This window comes from Pelecanus crispus, chromosome 2, assembly GCF_030463565.1.
Source record: "Pelecanus crispus isolate bPelCri1 chromosome 2, bPelCri1.pri, whole genome shotgun sequence".
Taxonomy (NCBI): domain Eukaryota; kingdom Metazoa; phylum Chordata; class Aves; order Pelecaniformes; family Pelecanidae; genus Pelecanus; species Pelecanus crispus.
Genome location: NC_134644.1, coordinates 23,378,739 through 23,396,881, shown reverse-complemented (window position 1 = coordinate 23,396,881; position 18,143 = coordinate 23,378,739). Strand labels below are relative to the sequence as shown.

Sequence of the window (18,143 nt, the reverse complement as noted above, 5' to 3'; positions counted from 1 at the left end):
TAGCTGTAAGCAACCAGAAATGCAAGAGTGTGGACACTTTTCTTTATTTTCATAGTGTGGGTCAAGCATAAACTGAACCGGAAATGTTAGAAATCATGAGAGTATACTAACATTCCCAATAGCCATATATATTTATGAAGCAATTAAAGTATATGCAAAGAACAATGACATTCTTGCTTTGCGGTAAAGGCAGAATGTTGGAATTTTAAATGTTTTTTTAAATTTAAAGCACAGATAGAAGACTGCATTAGTTGAATTTAAAGTGAATATTGTACATGATATTAATGGTATTCTCAAGGGACTTTTACTAGGTAAAGGTTCTCTGGTGTCATATATTAAAGCCTTAATTGTTCTCCTTCCTAAAACATTTTATTATATTTTGGTTTTAGAAATCAGAAACCTCAAAATCAATTCTTAATAACATTTCAGAGGAATCTGATTTTTGTAAAAAGGAAATATTAACTTTGGCAATTGCTATTTTTTTCCCTGCTCAATGTCTTGTTTATATAGCTTCTTAATATAGTATAGCTATTGTGATAATAGTAAGGATACAAATGATGCACATTTTGTTCTTGTGTATGTGTTTATTATATATGACCATGCAAACATTAGAAATGTATAGAAATGTATAGAAATGTATAGAAAACTACTGAATGCCATCTGAGAGATACAGGTTCCCACATGAAACATCAAAAAACATCTTGGATGCAAATGTGAAAGAGCGGCCAATAATCCAGTTGTTTTGCTTCAACGTAAACAAAATAGGGATATTATGTTTCAGGTCTGGATATGACTTCATTTAGACTGAACTTTCCATCTTCTTCTTGACTATCAAAGTCAAGGGCCACTGTGACTTCAGGATTTCAGGGTATTTTGCCAGGAAGAGTCACCAGTTGCAAATACTGGATGTGCCAGAAGCAGAGAGGGTCCGACCTGTTTCAAAGGAATTTAGGCCTTTCTGTTCCAAATGTAAATGGCAGCTGGCCTGCTACCCGCGGAGAGAGATTAAAACATATGTCTATCTAGGGCATGCATCCTGTCATTAGTTATGTAGCAGATTGGACTTCTGGTAACTATTTGCCTACAAATCACTACAGCCTGAGACTTTCCTGAATCCTTTTGTCTCAAAAGAGAGAAAATCTTTCCCTTGGACTATATCAGACCAGAACATACAATGCATGTATTTGCGTGATGATTCCCAAAGAGCAAGCCACATCCAGACACAATTGTTGAGGAGTATGCCATATGAGACATGGAGGTTACGTGAAAAAGCTCATCAAGACCTGTGCTGCTCTAGACAGGGTACATATTTTTATATACATATATATACACACACACCCCATACTCAAAGTGGCTTTAAAGTGGCAGTATCTCCAGTGTGTGCAAGGGACAATGAGAAAAAAGCGGTTTTCAGATCAGGAAGGGAGCTAATTTGGTGAGGCACAGATCCCAAGAAAGGCTGGAATACTTGTCTTGAGGAAATAGCTCTTCTGATGTCTCATTTTGGTTGGAAGGGACCTCTGGAAGTCATCTAGTATGATCCTCTCCCCAGAGCAGGGCTAACTTGAAATTTAGATCAGGTTGCTCAGCTCCTTGTCCAGTTCAGTTCTGAGACTCTCCAAGAATGGCTTAATACGGTTCCTTCTGTCACTTCACCAGCTCATTCCTGGTACAGCGACTGACTGCTGAATAGGTGTAACTACTCATCTATTTACTTCCATTTTTCTGCCTATTTGTGTGACACACATATGCACTTAAGTTATGTGCAGCCCCCTATGCTATTTGAATGATCTGGGTTTAATCTAAAGACTTCTGTTGCAGTTGTACTTACTTACATTGAGACTGAACTTGACAGTGTCTCCCTTCTCTGTTCATCTTGGGCCAAAAGAATACCACAAATTTCCAAAATGTCAGTGATGGTCTTAACAAATAACAGTATTCTGTTGGGGCAGCAGCATTATTCTCCATCTTCTGACTTGTTCCTTCTAGCACTAGACGCTTTCCTGGGCTTCCAGGTGTTGCTAACTGCTAGTAAAATAAATATGTAAACAAATACTAAGGTGACTTAGGAAATACTTGTTCTTCCGCCTCTAAAAACACTTTTCATACTTTGAATGCCTGAATCTTTTGAAGGTGGTAGTGCTAGAATATGGAGGAATTCTTCATTTCTGAATTGTACTATGGTTATTTGAGTTAGCTATAATCTCCTTGGCGTAAGCACTCAGATCTTTTAGTTGTTCAGCATAAAGGCCGTTGCAAATAGTTAGCGAATAATAAATATCTGCCATATACTGCAGCAAGAGATGAAGTTTCTCAGATGAGAATTCGTCAACATAACAGTACAAAACATTGCCAATTATGGCTGAAATACTTCCCGCCTCCTGTCCCTGGGCCAGGCTGTTCCTGACCTTTATGTGGGTCCACAGATGTCAAGAGAAATTATGAAACACTTCCTCTTCACTCCCCACACGTAGTCCACAGGAGGGCCCAGCACAGCTGAAGTGCCTGGCTGGAATCCCTTCCAATGTTAACGGGAGTTTCGTCGTTGACTTCAAATGAGCTTGACTTCATCTCCATCATTTCTTCTTCTCTAAAAATATTGTCAAAGTACCTTCTCACTCTGCCCTGTCTCCTTCCATACTAATCTCACATTGGTGTTTCCCTGGACATGCTCTACTTTTCCACCCAGAACTTCCAGCAAAGGGGGCTTTTGAGGATTTTCAATACTTACCAGAGATTTCTGAGTGCACGATAGTACAGGGAGAGCTGCCGTACAGCATGCTTCACACACGTTAGGTTTGATGCTTCTCAAATTTGTGTATGCTGTATCACAAAGCTCAGTAAATCTGCTATGTTACAGAAGTCTCTGTGTGTAAGACAGCAGTAAGGCTGTTGTATTCCATCCGTTCGGGACCCTTCAGACCATCCACTGACAATGGCCTCTGAGGAATAACATGCTGCTCCCCACAAAAAAAAAAAAAATCCGTTGAATTTCATTTATTTGAGCTCAGAAAATGACTCGTTAGAGTTTTTAAGCCCGTCTGTCCCCTCCGGCTCTTCCCGAGCAGAGGCTGTGCCCCCGGCCCCGGCCCTGGCGCTTGTTGGAGCAACCTGCTCGCATGTGGGGGAGGAGTGACAGGGGACGGGGGGGCAACCCAAATCCCGGTTTTCCAAAAGTAGGTCTCTGCAGTCCTCGCTCTCGGGAGAAACCCGGTCGTTTGAGCAGGGGTTTTGTCTGAGACTTGCGTTCGCCTCCGAAAGAGAGGAGGGGGATGCCCTGCTCCCTCGGCGCGGCTTTGGCTCGTTTTCTTGAAAAAACAACAGCTGACCCACATGCAAAGCTGACAGGGCCGCAAAGGGGATGAACAAAAGAACCACCACCACCACAACAAAAAAAATCCACTCAGCCTCCTCTCAGCTATCACCACTTTATCACCTGCATGTGCCTGGAAGGCAGCTCTTCCCTCCGCTGAGGGGAAAAAAAATCGGCTTAGGAAAGCAAAGTTTGAACAGCGAATTCCTGTTATTCCAAAACGCCCCATGTGACAGGATATTTCCTTATCATTTCGAGCCCAGAGCCTTCCCCTGATCCACCAGCCCTTCGCAAGCGCGGCGGACCTGCCCGGCGGGAAGCCCGCTCCTCACAGCGGCGAGGCGCCACGGGCGAAGGCGCGGCCATGGCTCCCTGCCTGCCCCTGCTTCTCCTCGCACTCCTCCCCCGGGTTTTTTCGCTGATGGGTGAGTGCCCGCAGGGGCTGTGCGGGATGAAACGTGCCGGGAAAAGAGCGGGGTCGCGGCAGGTACCGAAGCCCAGCCTGACCTGGGGCTTGAGGGCGGGGGGAGGAAGCAGCCGCGCAGGTGGAGCAGCCCGCGGCCATTTTAACCCCCTCGGTGCTGCCCGAGGGGACCCTCGATGCGGCGGGTGGGGGGGGGCGGCTGCCGCCTCCCCTCGGGCCCTCCCTCCGCCGCCCGCCCCAAATCTCTCCCCCTCGTCACCCGCACCCTGAGGTGCCCGGCGGGCGAAGCTGCCTGACGAGGCAGCGCTTTGGGTGGCCATGGCGCTGCGGGCGCCAAACAGGGCTGTGACTGGTAGTGCCTCAGTTTCCCCCACTGCCTGGGGGCCTCGGCCCCCGATCGATTTAATGCCATCACCCAGCTTTCCTTCAGCTGCCTCCTCGCCGAGGTGTGCAGAAGGGCCCGGTGTCGGGGCTCTGCCTTTCCTTCAGTCCTCTGGTCTTCGATGGGCCTGGGGACCTGCTTTTGGCAGAAGGCTTTCATGGGGGATGTTAAGGTAGCTGAGGTATTGGCACAGAACAGAGCTGTGAAGATGGAGGAAAGATGTGTTTCTTGGTGAAACCTGGAGCTGGCAGCCTCTCGCTCTGAGAATTACTGTGATTTCCAGTGCACTGCGATTTTTCAGTGAAAGTTTTGCATCTGCCCTTCCTGAAAGCCTCTCAGCATCCTCAGCTCTCCAGTTTGAGGTCTACTGAAGGACAACTTCATAACGCTGCCCTGTAACCTGCCTTGCTTTGTGTAATAAGCAGTGGTCATTGTAGGCTATCTGCTCCCCCATCTCTCATTTCTAGCTTTTGGTGTGCTCTTCTGGTGCTCTCCATTACCATTTAAACACTGGTAGTGCTTCATTGGCTTCACAAGTTACTTCTTGATTTACAGTTGCATAATCTGTAATAGTTTGCAAATGCTGCAGAGTGTGAAGCTATGTTGGCATACTAGAAATCTCTACTGTGGAAGAGATACTTGGCAGGTGAGATTTTATAGTACGTAATACAATTCTTTGGATATAAGCTGGGGCCAGAGATAGGCAAATAGTCACAGCGTGGTGGGTGAAGAAAAATAAAAGCCTGTGAGAAAATTTCTATTAGGATCTACTTGGGACAGTTGATGTAAAAGATGCTAGATCTCCCTGGATGGGTTATAATGGTGAGGTAAGTTGGTTCCTATGCCTGGCATGTTCCTATGCATTTCCAGGAACCTCCTTCCAGGAGTAATTTTCAAAATATGGATTAGTCTGTTAGAAACTGGTGTAAATCAAAGTACCAAGACTGTGGTACTCATGATCATGCTGTGATGGACCTTTAAGTGTACCACCTACAGCTCATCTATAGTGAAGAATGGCAGCCTGTTATGGAAGCTCTTTAACAAATGTTGCTACCGAACAGTGAAACACAGTTAATGGTTATATGAGTAATTCTGCTCAGCCCATTTTACAGATACAACTCATCATGTTGACAGAAGCGGTATCAAGTATTTACACAGAAGAGTTGGCAGGGCACAGAAAGTGTTACACAAACACCTGGCTTGTTTCATATTCTTCTAGACTATCTAATAACTCACACGGAAGGTGTTGTATGGGAATCCCCTTTGGTGTCCGAGCAGGCAGAACAAACACAGAAATAAAGCTGTAAACTAGAGCAACACAGGACCATGCTACAAGTCTGCTGTATGGTCATAGATGACACAGGAGCAACTCTGAGGGGAAGGAAATCCTGCAACTGCAGTCTCGGCCACAGTTTCTCCTGCATCCTGCTACCTCCTGTACTGTCCTCCTGTTTTGGTGCCAACTTATTTTCAGTGCCTGCTTGGCTGTGTTGGCCCTTTAGCTGCTTACCTGTGTATTACTCCCTGTCAGAGCCTTGTGTGCGCTGGGGCCCTTATGTAAGCAGCTGTGTTGCGTTTACACACTGCTAACGCTTTGTAAAGGTGCAGTCAGAAAAGCAGAGGACCAAAGATTTGTCTTTTTTTTTTTTTTTTTTTTTTCATTTTTCCCCCCTGCCACTGGCCAGACCTCTTTGTTCAGCTTTCTAACCTTCTTTCTGAAGCCAAAACTCTGCACCCTTTCAGGCTTGGTTGCAGCAATCCAGGGTTTTGACTTGGGGTATCTTTTTTACAAGCATAGCATCCTCTCTTTATTACCATAAGCTGCGTAAAATAATGAATGTTATTTTAGGCCACAAATACAATTTTAGCAGATTGAAATATCAGGCAGTGTTTTCCACACATGTGAAAATGTCTGACATCTCTTTTACCCAGAAACTTCAAATAAGATTTCAGGAAAAGGAGAGTTGCAAGCATTGCATATATCAGTTTACAATAACATTGTGCTAAATGCTAGTAGAAAAGCAGAATAAAAAAAGTTATCACCAGCGGTGATAATTATACATTTCCTTGTATTGTCTGTGAGTAAAACAGATTGGCAAAACGCAACGATATCAGTCTCCAGTGCTCATCAGTTTTACACTACTTCCCAGTGAGTTGGAAGCCAAAGGACAGGAGAAGGAAACTGAACCATGGATGTGATAAGTCTAGGTCAGCTCTTTCCCTGAGAGAGAGAGGTTATTTGTTCCCAGGTTGTTCTTCTGCAGACAAGTATGATCATTTCCATATTGGACCCTCAGCGGAGAAGGGAAAATTTTCTGTGGTTAACCTGTTTTCCCCTTAAATATTTCTCCATTATAGAACTTGTTTAATTTGGTAATCATACACTAAAATAAATAATGTTTTAATTAGCTTCACTCCCCAGAGTCACATAAATTAGTATTTCTCTTTCCTAGCTTGTAGCCCAGTTAAAATGCAGTTTTAAGACCTTGTGCATCCTGCTATATTATGCGATCCAATATCAGAGAGAACTATTAAGTTACCATGTTAAAATGTATCTCAGGGGAATCAGAAGGGGAAATCCTCAGTCTTCGGACAAGACTAGCTCAGAAATGTTGCACTCCATAGTACATCCAAGCGTAAGAGATGCTAAAAACGTTTCTAGTGGTTACAGTTTTGAAATAAACCTTGAATACATGAAAATGCATGCTGTGAAGCACTATTTACTTAGAGGGAGAAATAACTTTGGGAGCTATGAAAAGCCTCGTAGATTTTCATAAGTCATTAAGAGGCATACCTGATGGTGGCAAATCCTGCTGTTGTCAGTATTTCATTCATAATGGAGAAATGTAAGAAAGGAGAAAGAAATCACTGATTACTGCAGTTGAGTGAAAAATGAATAAGCTGTTCTAGTCTTACAAGTAGCTTGTGTATAAAGCTTAAAAAAATATCCTTCCCCTCAGTTAAGACTTTAAGGATTTTAGCAGACCTTAGGGGAACAGGACTCCCCACTGTGGGGAAACGGAGCCTGAAGAACTTAATGGCTGTTGTCATCTCCTCACACCTGGGAACCAGGATCAAGGAGCCAGTGCTGCTGGAGTGCTCAGTGTCAGGATCTGCGGTGTACGGTGTGCGTGCTCCCTTGTTTCAGTAACTCCCATGGGTGCAGCTTGGAATAATAGCATAAGCATGTTTTTTTTCTCTTCAGTTTAACCCATGCTTTAAAGCTACAGGAGACACTAATCTGCATCTCTGCTGCCTTGCACTTGTGAGTGTAAATGCTTTCACTGATGCAAAATGGTTGAAATGTCCTCACATCTGAACTAGTTGCATTCTACAGTCACTTTAGCAGGTGTAGGCCGCCGGTGTACCGCACCTTCTTTTGCTGAATGGATGATGAAATTTTAACCCCAAGAGTAGTGTCCAGATTCATATTTCATTTAGACAGTAAGAAAGATACTTCAAACCAAATGATTCCAGTGTTTTTTTGTCTTACAGATACTAGCATCTTCTTAATATATAATGAAGATCACAAGTACTGTGTACTGGCTCAAAGTTCTAATTCAGTGACTGTTGCTCCTTGCGTTCAAGAAAATGAGTCACAAAAATTCAGATGGGTCTCAGATCACCAGCTTATGAGCACAGCATTCAAATTGTGCTTGGGAGTGCCTTCGAAGAAAGACTGGGTTCCGATCACTCTGTATCCTTGTGACAAAGCTAGTGAACTTCAGCGATGGGAATGCAGAAATGAGACTCTCTTTGCAATCCAAGGGGCAGATTTGTTTTTCAACTATGGAAACAGACAGGAAAGGAATATTATGCTGTACAAGGGATCTGGTTTATGGAGTAGGTGGAAAGTCTACGGAACCACGGACGATCTGTGTTCTCGAGGCTATGAAGGTAAAGTTCTGTAAATAAATTTCTGTATTTCAATTCATTTCTATGTGTATCTAATTAAAATATTTAGAAGTGTAGGAGAATTTCCTTCATCTCATTAATGATCAGTGAGTGTGACTTCTGGTGAAATCAGCAATACTTGAGTGTGTGTCTCATGTTTTTTGAGGGGTTTGTTTTGCTTTTTTGTCAAAGTTGTCAACATCTGATAGATAATTAACCATGCATGGTAGTGATTCATTTGGAGAGGGGGAAAAAAGTCTATGGGTGTTTGGAACACATGTGTAACTAATACACGACCGTTAATGACAGCTTTTACTATTTACATGTGTACAGAGAGATGTAGTGCGAGTGTGTAGTCTGATGATTATGTGAGGGTTTTTTTTCCCCCTTGGGGATCACATATGAATTATGGTGTAAGGGTTTAATTAACTCTTGATATCTTCAGCTCCAGCATGTTGAAGATGCCTTCCTAGGTGTTTGAAGTGAGTCTCAGAGTTGGTGCTGAAGTGTGAGACAAATAAGATAATTTAAATACTTACATTTGAAAAATTTATGTATGGTACATACATACATACATATATTTATGATAAATATCTGGCAATACATTTGGCTTCCCATTTAGTATTCTTTGATAAACAGAGATGGGCACAGAGGGAGGTAAGGATGCATTTTCCAGGGTTTACAGAAAGGCTGACTACAGTACTAGTCCTTGGTCTAGAGCCAGAATAAAAGAACCGTAGCAAAGCAAATTATGTGAAAGTTGGCAGCGGGGAAGATGAAGTGATGACCTGCCATTCCTTCCTCCTTTGCTTTCTAGCAGCTCTGTGAGACAGTGACCTTGGTATGTCATCTCTAGTGGTCCCTGTCAAGTAGTGTTCCTCTGTGTCTCCTCCCATCAATGCATGTACATTATATGTGCACACACAGGAAACTGCTTTAGTTACTTTGATAAGTTTCATCGACTCAGGTTTCTGATGAAACAAAAATTATCTCTAGATGCCAATGGAAATTTTATTTGGGCATAGAATATTGGAGTCACTCTGTGGTATATATCTTTCAAGTTTACATGTATGTAAAACTCTTCCCTGTCTAAAATGGTCAGCAACTGAGTGGGTTATTGACTGAAGAATCAGCAGTTGTTTGTGCTTAAAAAAAGAAAATTGCTTCACTGTGTGGATTTTATACTTTTGATTGTTATGCATGTGAAATTTGGTACAGGAATGTACTTGTCTTGGCTCAGTCAGTTCTGGTCAGTGGTATCCTTAAGCAATAAAAATTCATCTCATTGTAGACATGGGTATCAGCTTAGACCTAGAGAGTAAAGTTATCAGTGTCCCATTTCTAGTACAGTTTATATACTAAGCTAGCAAGCTCTGCTTGCTATGACATGCTATAATATGATCATAAAGCTGAACTGATATATACCCCATGCTTATTACTGCTTATACGTTTTTGAATTGTTGTGTCTCCTTAGATATCTACACAGTGAAAGGAAACGCCAATGGAGCACCTTGTGTATTCCCTTTTAAGTTTGGTGATAAATGGTATGCTGACTGCACAGATGCTGGCAGATCAGATGGCTGGTTCTGGTGTGGAACCACTTCAAACTTTGATGTTGACAAGATATATGGATTTTGCCCATTGAAATGTAAGTTTTTTATGTTCAAGATTCTGCTGTGCTGTTATTCAGCTGCCTGGAAATATTGGTGTCCTTATCATGTACTTTACTGTACAAAATACAGTTTGAAATGGTGTGTTTTTCTGTCTCCACGCAGCCTGCTATCCTTTTAGGAACTACTTAAATATGCAAGTATAGGGCTCAGCACAAAAAAAAAAAAAAAAAAAAAAAAGACCAACTACATCTGTGTGAAAGTGTGTTAATCATACGCTGGAATCTGTAATTACACCATTTACTTAAATAGAAAGTTAATTAGCTGTAAAGATGTTACATTAATATATGCAAAAGGCCATGTAGAAGTTTATGTGGCAGAATCAGAAGCTAGAATATAGCTTAATTGAAAATTAAGACTACTTTGTAGAATGAGTTGCCTTTTAAATGTGAAGGACCTTACATGAACTTTTTACTAAATCCCAGTATTTCCCAAATCTGTGTGCTACATTGTAGTTCTGTATTTAAAATCAATGAGAAGTATTTATATTCTAAGTTCCCTGGTTTGAGTATAGTTAGAGTTTCAACTGTAGTATTATGAATATACAGAACTTTATTTAGAAATGTTTATACTACTTTAGGTAAACAGGAGTAATATGCCTGTATGTATTTGAATTATTTTATATTCAAATAAAGTTTCTCTGAACTTCTGTAAAATATGTACTAAGCATTTTGTCTGCAAGCTGCTGCTGCTTCTGTCATGCTGAAAGGTAGCACTTCTGCCTCCCTTCTTCTTTGTGTGTTGCTGTAAAGCTCCAGCTGACTGCAGTCAGAGCCAAGGAGAAAAACATGTCTTTCCTTTGATGTGAAGAAAACAGTGTGGGTTGATCTTAACTGGTTTGATGAAGTATTAGTGTCCTTGTCTGATTTCCATGAATGTTGCATTCATTATTTCAGACAAATAAAATTTGCATGTGTGTTTTTCTATGCCAGTATTATTTTCAAGATATTAAAAACATGTTGGGAATACCAATCCCATTAATACAGCACATGCAAGATCAACTTAAGAATGCTACCTGTCTAGCGTTCTTTGAGTATAGCAAATAGGAGGCATCATTACAATTTTGTTTAATTCTTTGGCATAATTCAAGGAAATCCATTCAGATGGCTGTGATTGTTTTTGGAAAAAGCTGCTTTATGCTGATTGCCTGCATGTTTCCTTCCTGATTCTTCAGTACTGGCTATAAAATATTCAAGTTTGGGTCATATATTTTAATGAGAGACAGGCTGTGGTAGCAGAAGTTTTAGTCAGCCCTATGCAAGAGTAATGCACCGCATGGGAGAGTGATAAGTTAATAAACTCCAACAACACCTTTAAATGTAGAACATTTAAGTCTTTATATGTTGAAGTTTATTTAATAAGATTAAAGTGTTTGTTGTTTCTTAAACTGTCTGGGGGAGCAAAAGTGCCAATATGAAAATATGTGATGCAGACTATTACAGTTGTTCATACTGGGGCCTGGACATACAGTGAAATTATCATGATTGAACCAGTTACTTCTTTTCATTGTGAGCAAAACCAGCTGAAATGTTCTCCAAAATGAAGAGGGAATAAGACTATACTTACAATAGTTACTATACTCAATAGAGGTGTAGAAATTTGACCAGTGGAGGTAACATAATTGTGAGTATGAACCTTTATTTGGTGCTTTAAAAAGAGATACTGATACAGTGACAGCAAAAACTTAAATCCCACAGGAAGAAACTGAGAAGTGTGCTACATCAGGCAATTTTTAGTAGCCTAGGAAATACTGGTTATTTACAGGTTACACTGTGACTTTTTGAGCTGTATGTTGCACCACAAATATAAAAGTAGGTGTTCAGGAAGAAAACAGGTTGCACAGTGTAAGACCCTCAGGAGAGTAAGTCATGAGGTATGCCTATAGTTGTATTCCAGTGGGCAAAAGTCCATTGAGGCCCCTTTATTGACAGATGAAAGAGCTAGAATTTCTGTGAAGAATTTAGAAATCCATATAAGTGATGCATAAAACTTGCAGCTGACTAGGAAGGAGACAAAAAGTGCAGAGAATGAGGAAATATTTAAATAGTCTTGTTTTTCTCTTCCTCTGTAATAATTGTACAAGACTTACAAAACTTTTTCTATCAAGCCAGATCCAATTTTCTTTATTAAATTATAGATTTCAATATTTTTGCAATCTCTATTTTATTTCAGGCTTGTGCTTACGCACAGGAATTTATGGTCTTGTAGAACATAGGGTAGTGAAGAAATTTTGCCTTCTGATAGTCATAAAATATTTTGGACAAAAGTTGGTTTGTGGATAATGATAATCAGATGAAAGTTCCCATTTTTAGTCAAATGTCAATATTACAGTAGGTTATGTTTGATTTTTGTTTTCTAAGGCTAATTTGAAAAGAGGCACTTCATATTATCTATAGACTATCAGATATAATACAGGAAAAAGTGGAACTGGTTACTGACCTGCTGACATTTCACATGTATCATCCTTTGTCCTGAGTTTTGTTTATTGTACTGTTTTCCTCTTATTTGCACACTTAGGTTTTCTGAGCTCTCTGCATTCGGAAAAGGAAAAGCCCTCTTTCTCTCAAATTTTTCACAGCTTGCAACTTGAGAAACTCTGATACAGGCTGCAGGAATTTCAGTCATTTTCGATTGTCAGCAGACATGCAGTGAACTCTGCTATATTCTGCTTTTGTCATGCAACTTTAATCTCTTTATGGAGTGATATTTAGCTCAGTGTTAGGGCCTTCTGTAGGTTCCATTTTTGGCAGAGCAAGATCACACTGTTGCCTGTTGCTTGTTGTGGGGATTCAATTGAGACAAGCCAGGAGAGGCTGCAGTAGTGTAAAGAGTGTGGTACCTTCTGGGGCCAGCTGTAATGTTGGGCCCTGCTGGAAAACATTTTCACTGGTTTGGCATTGGCTAAAAGTACCAGGTTCAGGTATTCAAGGAGATCACAGTCAGGTCACGTGGCGGAGAAGAAGGTGTGGTGGTATGCCCGATACATGCATAAGACAAATCAGGGATTGCAGGAAAGGGTGAGATGGATGCTGATAATCTAAGTTTTGTGTTCACTGCTTGGGTCTGATTACCTCTATCACAGTAAGAAAATTCATAGCCACTTGTCCTGGTTTCGGCTGGGATAGAGTTAATTTTCTTCCTAGCAGCAGGCATAGTGCTGTGTTTTGGATTTAGTAGGAGAAGAATGTTGATAACATGCTGATGTTTTCAGTTGTTGCTGAGTACTGCTTATGCTAGTCAAGGACTTTTTCAGCTTCCCATGCTCTGCCAGGCGCACAAGAAACTGGGAGGGGGCACAGCCAGAATAGTTGATCCAAACTGACCAAAGGGCTATTCCATACCATATGACGTCATGCTCAGTATATAAACTCGGGGGGGGGTTGGCCAGGGAGCAGCGATCGCTGCTCGGGAACTGTCTGGGTATCGGTCGTCGGGTGGTGAGCAATTGCATTGTGCATCACTTGCTTCGTGTATCATTATTATTATTATCATTATTATACTGTTATTATTAGCATTGCTATTTTACTTTATTTCAATTATTAAACTGTTCTTATCTCAACCCAGGAGTGTTTCTCACTCTTACTCCTCCGATTCTCTCCCCCATCCCATCGGGGTAGGGGGAGGGAGCGAGCGGCTGCGTGGTGCTTAGTTGCTGGCTGGGGCTAAACCACGACACCACTTTACATAGTACCCTTTTCTTATCTCAGAAAAGTGCTCAGCTTGTTGTACACCTCAGCTAGCGTGAGTCTGGAAGTTTTTAGTCTTTTTATCCACAGTGAGAGATCAACTCTTTTAGCATGACTTTAGCCATTCATCTTCTGTCTTAAACAGCAGGTTTTTCATACCAGAGAAAATGGTGACATTGTTTCATTACCTGTGTACTCTCCAGCACGGCTGGCATGGTTTAGCTCTGCCCTGGATTTACTAACACATTAGAGAGCCTCAGGACTCCTTTCAAACCAGTTCCCTATTGCAGTGATTAGGTTTGTGTATTTTTGCCAAGTGATTTATTCTATATTTTTTCTGGCTTTGTCTTCATCATCTGTTACAGCATTTCTTTTTCTCCCTGCAGTTAATAGTATTGATCTGTTGTGGAATACCGATCCTTTAACAAATGTCCAGTACCAGATAAACTCTGAAGCAGCTCTGAAATGGCACCAGGCAAGAAAAAGCTGTCAACAACAGAAGGCAGAGTTATTAAGCATCACAGAGTTGCATGAACAAACATACCTGACAGGTAGGGTAATATTATCCATCAGTTTTTTTTAAAAGTGCATTATTGTAGCAGTGGCACTTACATAGCATGTTCCATCTTGAAAATGGATATTTGTTCAGTTCTGGTAATAAGTAGATTTAAATTGTTATCCTGAATGATTCAGCTGGAAAAGTTGGACAGATAATGATTATTTTATCTTGATTTAATATTGCCAGAAACTTATGGTAACATAAAAAAAAAATAGAGCAGTTAAGTTATGAAAGCAATAAAGAATGAATGTTGGAATGCAGGAAAATGCAAAATAGTTTGTAAGACAAAGATGCAGATACCAAGATTGCATCATTTTTGTGCTCTACTTGTGTGTACTAGTCAATGTTTTTGGCCTATCTCTTTAAAGCTGTCATATCATCAGTATGTGCTAAAATGTGAAAAAGAAGAAAAAGAACTAATAAACAAAAGGACTTATAATGAGCTTGTTTTATTTTCAATCTCCTTCGATGTTTTTTTTAAAGTAATTTCCAAACTTCTCTGAAAAAATTCAGTCCCGAATTTGTGCTTGAAAACATTTACATTCTATGAGACAGTCTCCTTTTTATTACCTTCTTAGCCTGTGTGCACACATGAAGTAGTCCACTAATTCATCTATTAAATAGATTAGAAAATATTTTGAATATGTTACATCACTTGAATGGTAAACTTTTCTGTGCCATATATTGTACTATGTAAGTTCACAGAATCAGAGAATGGTTTGAGTTGGAAGGGACATTTAAAGATCATCCAGTCACTCCCCCTGCTATGGGCAGAGACACCTGGCACTAGATCAGGTTGCCCAAAGCCACATCTAACCTGCATTGAACACTTCTAATGATGGAGATACACAACTTCTCCGGGCAACCTGTTCCAGTATCTCACCACCTTCATTGTAAAAAATTTCTTTATTATATCTGATCTAAATCTACTCCCTTTCATTTTAAAACTGTTGCCCCTTGTCCTGTCACTCACTACACTCACTACACTCACGGCTGAAAAGTTTCTTTCCACCTTTCTTATAAGCCCCCTTTATATATTGAAATGTTGTGATAAGGTGTCTGTGGAGCCTTCTCTTCTCCAGGCTGAACAACCCCAACTCTCTCAGTCTTTCTTCACAGGAGGGTTGTTCCAGCCCTCTGATAATTTTCACGGCCCTGCTCTGGACCTGCTCCAAAAGGTCTATGTCCTTCTTGTGCTGGGGACCTGATAACTGGATGCAGTACTCTAGGTGGGGTGTCATGAGAGTGGACTGGAGGGGCAGAATCACCTCCCTCGACCTGCTGGCCACGCTTCTTTTGATGCAGCCCAGGATACAGCCCTTCTGGGCTACAAGTGCCCATCGTCGGCTCATGTCCAGCTTTTCATCCACCAGTACCCCCAAGTCCTTCTCGGCAGGGCTGCTCTCAATCCCTTCATTCCCCAGCCTGTATTGATATTGGGGGTTGCCCCAATCCAGGTGCAGAACCTTGCACTTGGCCTTGTTGAACCTCATGAGGTTTGCATGGGCCCACCTCTCCAGCTTGTCCACATCCCTTTGGATGACATCTCATCCTTCTGGCATGTCAACTGCACCACTCAGCTTGGTGTCATCTGCAAACTTGCTCAGGGTGCACTCGATCGCACTATGTCATTGATGAAGACATTTCTTAGTATTGGTCCCAATACAGACCCTAGAGGACATTGAACCATTGACTGTAACTCGTTGGATGCAGCCATCCAGCCAATTCCTTATCCATCTAATAGTCCACCCATCAAGTCCATATTGCTCCAATTTAGAGGGATGATAAATGTATTTTTAATGCTATGAACAGTCTGTTCTGTCTAAACTTTTGTTTTCAATTTAAGGGTTTGGTCAAAACATGGGTCTTTTTTACCGAGTGTGACGAAACTATTGTTGAAACTAATGCTCAAGGGAGCAATCTGGCACTGACATATAGAAGTGAGTTATTAGTAGGTGTGTTTTAACTGCAAACTAGTAGATATTGCTGCCAAATGTATGTGAAAATCAGTTTTTCATTCTACAGCTCTCCTGGCAGAACCAGGATTTCCTGTCATGCTCAGTTCTTGATTGTCTTAATAACAACTTGTTTGTATAGAAGAAGTACTGGAACATGTTAATATGTTGGTGCCAAATCAGGCTCTGGTATGACATTCCATTCCTTTCCAGTGCTTAACTACCCTTCCTTTTAACTTTGCCATGTTCAAGTGCTACCCATAATCATGGTGTCAAAGACAACTAAAATATATAGAGCAAAATTACATACTGGCATGATGCCATTGGTACAAGCAGAAATAGATAATAAATATTGTGCAATGATTTTCAGTGAGCTATGCAGAAATAAATTTAATTCAAAAAAATCAGCAGTCATCCAACTGGGCTTCCAAGTCTTATACGAAAGGCAGAGATAGACAATTGATTAATAATGACTATAAATAATGCTAGAGAATTCAGCAGGACCATACTTAGCATGATGTTTCTAGGTCCTTTTCAGAACTGGAGGATTAATTTGGAACTGGTTTTAGGAGTCTGACTTATCATTGGCTAAAGAAGTGAAATCAGATGAGTCTGAAAAATGTACAAGATGTGCTGTTAAAAAGATGGTGTTTGGAATGATCGCATTTTAATGTACTTCGATAAAATGCAAACTTTTTTTTTACTTCACAGTATTTTGTAGATTTGAAACTCACATGTGTTAATTGTATTGGAAAAGAAAATACACAACAGGAAAATATTCATGATTCATTTTGTTTTATGATCTTTTGTGCAACTTTATCAATTTAATATTTTGTAATTCTGGAAAAAAAAATATTTGTTTCCTATTCCTGTGATCATCGGTTTACAAAGAGCATGCAGTAGTGTCATTTTGTTTTCCATTGTAATAAAATTCTCCACACCTAAAAATGTGAAAATTCTAGAACTGAAATGACCCATGTAAGATGACATGTTTTGCAGGTTTAGCATAGCCACCTTAACTAAAAGGTTAGAAGTTGTTAAAACTCGTACTGAGAAAAAGGAGAAGCAGACAGTTTAGCTAGAATTCAGCTCTCAAGTCTTGAGAAAGTGTTTGCTCTTGCTGTGCCCTTCCAGTATCTCTTTTTGTCTCTGTTACCTAGGTTTGACTGGCAGACTGAGTTCTGCTCTCTGGTTTGGTCTTAACAGTTTGAATTTCAACAGCGGATGGCAATGGGTTGGTGGTGCTCCTTTTCGATACTTAAATTGGGTTCCAGGTAAGGTTAAATATGTTGCTACTCAGTTTAAAAGGCAAAACTTTGGTCATCATGTAACATATTTCTTTTCTAGTACTCTATTCTCCTGCAATTACTGAGCTTGTTTTGATGTTGAAAGATTGTGACCGTGGCTATAAACACTGTGAGTAATGGCCCTTATGCTAGGGATACACACTGGGCTTAATTTACTATTCACAATGGAAATGGTAGCCTCAAAATCCAGAGGAAAGTTTTAAAAGTCATCTGTTTACATTTCATTTGCATATCTTCTTAATTTAATTTATTTCTATATGGATACAGAATAAATCTGATGCTATAGGTGTCTTCATTTGTGAGATTAGACTGGTCAGTGTATGTATGGGTTTTTTTTTAAATTCCTTTCCTTTCCAGTTTGTTTTGGTTATTTGCTTGGATTGGATTGGATTTTCATTTTCAATTGGGATTAACCTACCCATGGCAGTAACACATATCAAACTGAATATGTTAGGCTAGTTACTTTAAAGCAAACCCAGCTACTTCACACCTGTAGTTGCAATGTTGAACTCCGGTGCCATTATTAAAAAGCTGGTCTCCTATGCCATCTGTATACATGGTGAAGAAGAGGTGCTTTTGCAGTTTACTATTCAGAGTGCCAATGTGAAGGTGTCTTTTTGCAGGACCCCTGTTTCCTTGCACTGGCTATTCAGGAAGCCTTTTGAGACTAATTTAAAGTAGATGTCTGAAGTTATGCAGTGTAAATACTCCTCTGTATCTTCATTGAGCATGTTACATGTATTTAATCTGCAGTAACTATAAATGCATGCTCCATCGTATCATCCAGTGGCTTCCTTGTGTAGATAAGGCCAAAAGCACATTTTCTGTGGACAAACTTCTTGAGTAGGTAAGCTTTGAAGAGTGAATTGAACTACTTCATAAATAGCTCTCCAATGGTGCGAGCACGCAAGGCAAACAGATGGGCTGAACTGCAAGTTGCTGTGAAGGTATTT

At 40.6% G+C, this 18,143-nt stretch overlaps 1 protein-coding gene across 2 annotated transcripts in view; it reads left to right on the top strand.

The window, feature by feature from the left end:
* Window positions 1-3,677: 3,677 nt before the first annotated feature.
* Window positions 3,678-18,143, top strand: part of LOC104024262 (macrophage mannose receptor 1) — a 65,870-nt gene continuing 51,404 nt past the window's right edge. For both annotated transcript variants that reach the window (XM_075704576.1, XM_075704575.1), the window contains exons 1-5: window positions 3,678-3,738; window positions 7,615-8,016; window positions 9,488-9,661; window positions 13,756-13,920; window positions 17,044-17,157. In XM_075704576.1, coding sequence (XP_075560691.1) covers window positions 3,678-3,738; window positions 7,615-8,016; window positions 9,488-9,661; window positions 13,756-13,920; window positions 17,044-17,157 — 916 coding nt within the window. The remainder of the gene's footprint in view (window positions 3,739-7,614; window positions 8,017-9,487; window positions 9,662-13,755; window positions 13,921-17,043; window positions 17,158-18,143) is intronic.